Source organism: Triplophysa dalaica, chromosome 3 (assembly GCF_015846415.1).
Source record: "Triplophysa dalaica isolate WHDGS20190420 chromosome 3, ASM1584641v1, whole genome shotgun sequence".
Taxonomy (NCBI): domain Eukaryota; kingdom Metazoa; phylum Chordata; class Actinopteri; order Cypriniformes; family Nemacheilidae; genus Triplophysa; species Triplophysa dalaica.
In genome coordinates this window covers 22877575-22883574 of record NC_079544.1, presented here as the reverse complement: position 1 = coordinate 22883574, position 6000 = coordinate 22877575, and the positions used below count along the sequence as shown (strand labels likewise).

The 6000-nt window shown below is 37.2% G+C and overlaps 1 protein-coding gene across 1 annotated transcript in view; it reads left to right on the top strand.

The window, feature by feature from the left end:
• The first annotated feature begins 629 nt into the window (after positions 1–629).
• Positions 630–6000, top strand: part of svilb (supervillin b) — a 39080-nt gene continuing 33709 nt past the window's right edge. Inside the window, exons 1-2 of the mRNA XM_056742999.1 lie at positions 630–687; positions 3330–3393. Coding sequence (XP_056598977.1) covers positions 630–687; positions 3330–3393 — 122 coding nt within the window. The remainder of the gene's footprint in view (positions 688–3329; positions 3394–6000) is intronic.

Below are 6000 nucleotides of genomic sequence, written 5' to 3'. Positions count from 1 at the left end.
GCGGTCATGGGCAGGTGTGAATCAATGTGAGATCAGATTGTTAGGGGATCGCCAACAGCCTGTTTTGTGTCACTGTTGTGGCTTAATGAAGATTACAAAAAGAAGTATAGATGGATTGGTAAAATTACAGGGTGTTTCTGCACACATGCTGGTGACTCAATTTCTGGTCGATAAACATTTGAAAGAGTATTTTCTGGGATTGCGGCCCTTAAAGGACAATTGTATCTTCAACATCATGTCTTTGTTACTCCTGCTTTGCTGTGTATCTATGTGTTTGGTCATAAATCCCGGAATCCACTGTGCTCCAATAATCCACTTTTGGCTAATTTCTGCATGTAATCAGATTACTGCCTGTGAACTGTTTTAACACCTCTCTCTCTCTTGCTCTCTCGATCGCTCTCTCTCCCTGGTTCTCCCCACCACTCTTCTTTCTCCCGTGTGTTTACTTTAGCTCTCCAGCTTTGCTTCTGTGCAATTCCATCTTGTCGAGTCTGTTCGTGGCTGTCTCTCTCTCTCTCTCTCTCTCTCTCTCTCTCGCTCTCTCTCTCTCTTTCTTCTTCTCGTCCGTTATCAGGTCTTTTCAGTCTTTTCATCCTTTTCCTCTCTTTTTTATCTGTTTTTATTTCATCATGTTCAGTAACCCGTGGATTACTAACTATCTCAACCACGTCACACAGTGTAGTCAAGGTAAGAGCTTGACTCTGTGCCCGGTTACTGTTACCAGGCAGTGTGAATGATTGATTTGGGAAAGTTCAGGGGATTGTAATTCTAAACAAAGTAAGACGGTATACAGGGAATTTGTGTAATTAAATTGTGTACCGCAACTACAGAGGCGGGACTGTGGTTTGAGTTAAAGCTTTGTTTAAATTAGTGTGGTGTTGTGTGGACTTTAAATTCATATTTTAAACGATACCAAACCGAAGTATATGATCTCTTTCATCACGTTTCCTTTGTTTTTAAAGGTTACTTGTGTTGAAGAATATTGTTGAATTGATCTGAAACCCAATGATGTGTAGGGGTGACTGTTGTGAACTTAATAGCGACATATATATATTTATATATATATATATTTTTTTTTAATCGAAAAATCATTTTTTTGCTAAGCACCAGTAAACGGACCAGATATAATGTGAATATTTATGTAAACAACAAAAATTTCACAACAAAAATGTAACCGTTGATGAAGTGTCAGTTTTGCATGAATTTGTTTATTATGAGTGGCCAAAGATATACGGTTATTAGAAACAAACAAAGTATGATGCATGACTGTCACTTGACTGATAGAATATTATATTAAAACTTAAACAAAAATGTCATTGTCAAAGCAAGTGAAATGTACACTAAACATTTAAATAAAATAAATAAATGCTTATTTTCTCAATATTCCCTTTTTTAAAATATTTTTTTCTGTTGGTATTGTTGGTATGGTTTTGGTTGGTAACAAACAATATTGTGAACAAAACCGCTTGCACATAAGACATGATAATTGAAATGCCATTTTTGGTCCATATATCAACCATAAACCACTGTGCATCTTTAGAGATTGATGTGAAGAGCAGCCGTTGAAACTTGTAACATGAAACATGAAATTAGGCCTCGATGAAGTGGAACATAAAAAATCAATTAGTGTCTGAGTGCATCTAAAGTGTTTGTGTGCCTAATATTGTGACCTCTGGCAAAGCCTGATCTCTTCATTACAGATGGCACAATTTTCAATTTCACAGGTGCCAAATGAGTCTATGTTGAGGCTCGCATGCAGCTGTCAGTCTGTTTATAAATCTGAATATATAGATGTTCCCTTCATCTGTTAACGTGCTAATGGCAGGATGTGATAATTGTTGTTGTGCTGTCTCCACATTATGTTATCTAATCCATAACACAAGCCACTTTTGTATAGTGAAGAGGTTTAAAAGGTGTCTTTCTCATCTGCAAAATGCATGTGTTTAAGAGTGAGGGTGGACCTTTGAGCAGGGTCTATTTTTTACCCTGATCTCCCCATCCAGTATTTTTAGAAAATCCCTCGTTCTTCTCTCCTCGTCTCTTCTTGGTTAATTTGTGGCTGTCAGCATCTTAAAGTGATTCTCTGGCATCGCTGTATCTGAAAATCTATTGCGGACTTTAAGTTCATTAGAACACACACACACACACTATGTGGTCTAAGTTTATCAGACGGCCTATCTCATGCTGGAGGGATATTAACTTGAACTGTTTTCTGTATGCTGTGGATTATTGAAAGTCATTGTAAATGTGTGAATTTGTTGAAATGATTAGCATCTACGTTTGTGGTAGATAGTTGTGTAGCTTTATTTGCTTAAATTTCTTAGCAAAAAAAGTTGAACTGATAGTTCACACAAAAGTGAAAATGTCCTCATCATTTATTCACCATCATGACGTTTTAAACCTGTATGACTTTCTACCCTAGACCACAAAAGTAGATACTGTATCTTTAAATCCTGTGAACTGGAAGTTGCGATTGTTTTAACCTCGTATTTATACGTATTTTGTGAAATGGAATTTTGAATGAGAAAAAGAGTGGGGGTGGCTTTCGTCTTTCTCTGCAATTTGATTGGATGCCCACATAGCCGTTGGATTTGGAAATAGAACTGGCAGCAGATTGACAGTTTGAATGGGTGAAAATAACGTGCTCTGCCCAATAGCCGTTTAAAAACAGAGTTAAGACACTCAGATAGATGTCCATTGGAAGAATGGTATACGGAAGTAATTTGTGTCATGGAGTGAACAATAGTTCCAAACACTGCAATTAGAGCCAATTCATTTGAATGTCTTGTTCCGCTAAAATCCATTTAAATAGGTTGACAGCACGAACTTGTTTGGAACTATTGAGCGATCCTTGTACCACGTGAAAAATGTGTCTCAACTCTGTTTTCAATGGATTGTAAATGACGATCCATCTAATAAGCTTATGAGTGCTCACGAATTTTAAAAAGAAAACGACCCACATTGAGAAACTATTTACAATAAACTCTGCAATATTTATTGAAAAAAAAGCATTGAATGTATTTTATTTCACTCGGACTTTAAAGAATGTTGGTAGCCAAACAACATAGAACCTAATTGACATCCCTTGGTTTCACACAAAACCACAGAGACAAGACATTTTTCGAAACATCTTCTTTTGTATTGCTTTATTTAGTTTATTCATTTATTATATAAATGACTATATAGAAAATATATGCGTTATGCTGAATTTTAATTCATGTTCTAATCATCTGTATATAAATAAATCTTTTTTACTTTCAAAACTATTTAATGCAGTCTGAAACCTGATATGAAGTTGACCCGCATTGGTTGCTTGTTTCTTCTTGCAGGTCTTGTTGGTGAAACTCCTGCGAAGTTCTGCAGCCCTACACTACTGAAGAAACGTGCAGTAAGGTTAGATGCTCTCTGTCACTAGTTTTGTCCCCTTTTCTTTTCTACTTTTAACCAGCTTCTATTAATCCATAGCTGACTGAAATCTCTTTGCCTTCTTTACCACTTAACTCTAAATGGATTGAGATTAATGAAGTCATTAGCTCCGCAGATGCCTACCTAGTAGGGGTATAACAATATATCAAAGTATCGCATATCACGTATCATGTATCGCAATACAAAATTGTATCGTAGTGCTATGGCAGTATATTTTGAAAAAAATTCAGTTTTATTTTTCAATGACATATCTATTCAGTTTTCATTAATGTGCATAAAAATGGTTGATTTAAACCTTAAATGTTGTCAATTCTTTAACAAAACAACAAATGTTACTAATAATGGTTCATGTTTCGGGGAAAAAATTCTGCCAATTAGGAGTCATTTTTGTTTTTTAACAAATTTCGTAATGCAATTGTAAACATAAATCCAGTATTGTGCATTGTATATGAGCTCAGTGTATCGTTACACCCCTACTACATAGACATTTAAAGGCTCATCCACTGGTATTTGTGACCCTGGACAACAAAATCAGTCTTAAGGGTACATTTTTCGAAATTTTAATTTTTACATCATCTGAAAGCTGAAGAAATAAGCTTTCTATTGATATATTGTTTGTTAGGATAGGACACTGTCTGGCGGAACAACAACTGTTTACAAAGCTGGAATCTGAGTGTGCAAAAAGCAAAATATTAAGAAAATCGCCTTTTGAATTTGTTAATCTGAGGCACTGTAGCAGGCCGTCCACTCACAAAACGAAAGTGTTTATACATTTACGGTTGTAAATTTATAAAATATCTTCATGGAACATGATCTTCACTTAATATCCTAATGATTTTGGTCAAAAAGAAAAATCGGTAATTTTGACCCCACAATGTATTACTAAATATTTTCCCGTGCTACTTTAGACTGGTTTTGTTGTCCAAGTTCACATTTGTACTTTTTGCTAGGTTGTTGTTTAATGCATATAAACATAGCTTCGTTTATGCACACTGATGGTTGGATTACGTGAATGGGATTGACATTGATCAAAACGCTGAACAATACACAGATTCTTTTGTTGAAAGGAAGACAATGGCCTAAGAGAAGAGGTAAGGATTCTTACAATAGCTTAAACACATTGTGTGCTGTTATCACCACAGAACCAGAGTGTGCGTGGGTCTGTGTTTTATCTTTTGTTCCAGTTAAGCTGGTACAGAACATGTTCAATCTGTTGAGCTGATACATCACGAATTTCGGACTATTGATGCATTTAAAGGTCAATGCATCTAAGTGGAACTGTAATTCTCAAAAATAATTCGTTTTTTTGGGTCAGTTGTTCTTCCACTAAGTTTCTTTAGAAATTGAACTCAATCTAGCTCTTTGCACACAACATCTCTACCGTTTTTATGAGAAGGTTGTGTCGCGCTGGGTCTGCTGTAAACAGGAGTAATTGGAGTGTGCTGTTTGGTCTTGCAGAGCTGATGCCATGATGAAGGGGAACTCTAGATGTATAAATACCTTAGCAGCTAATCTATTCCTGTGGTCATATTAAAGAGAATGTTCAAGATCCTCTACACCTCGTGCTAATTCATCTAAAATTGTAACACGGGGACACATCGGTATAGGGCCTGTCACATGCTCACTGCGCTGGCATCTTGAAAAAAATGAAGACAAATCTTCATTTAGTTTTATGGAGTGCACAGTCTACAGAGTTTGAACATATTGAATTTGGTTGGAGGAAGAATTGAGTTGCTCTACGGGTCTGAACCGGTCACTTTAAAAGAAACACCCAATCATATATTTTCTATACATTTTCACTGTCATTTCCTTTTCATTTATACATTTGGCAGACGCTTTTATCCAAAGCAACTTGCGAGTTGGAGAGCATATAAGCAACTGGCAGCCAGTGAAGTGAAATCAGGAGGGGTGTTACAAGGTTTCTTTTAGGCTGATTGAAAACTATATGTGCAGCTGCATTCTGGATAATTTGCAAGGGCTTGACTGCATTGCTTGGAAGGTCAGCCAACAGAGAATTGCAGAAGTACAGTCTTAATATGACCAGAGCTTGGACTAGAAGCTGAGAGGTATGATCCAATAGGAACGGCCTGATATTGTGGAGCACATACCTTCAAGTTTGAGTGGTTGCTGCGATGCGGGAGGTGAATTTCTGCTGGTCGTCGAACGTCAACCCCAGGTTCCACGTAGACTTGGTGGGTGTTAAAACTGAGGATCCAAGCTGAATGGTAAGGTGGTGCTCAAGTGATGGGTTGGCCGGTATAACCAGGAGTTCTGTCATGGAGAGGTTAAGTTGTAGGTGATGCTCTTTCATCCAAGAAGAGATGTCGAGAAGGCAGGCAGAGACACAGGCAAAGATGGGGGGGGGGTTGTCTGGCTGAAAAGATAAATAAAACTGCGTATCATCTGCAAAAAAAATGCATTAGAACCCATGTGCTTTAATAATTGGACCCAGGGAGGTTTTATATATAGAAAAGAGGAGAGGAGTGAGAACTGATCCCAGAGGAACTCCAGTTAAGGTCTGGATATCTAGCCTCTCCAGGATACCTTAAAGGATCTGCCTGTAAGATAAGAGTC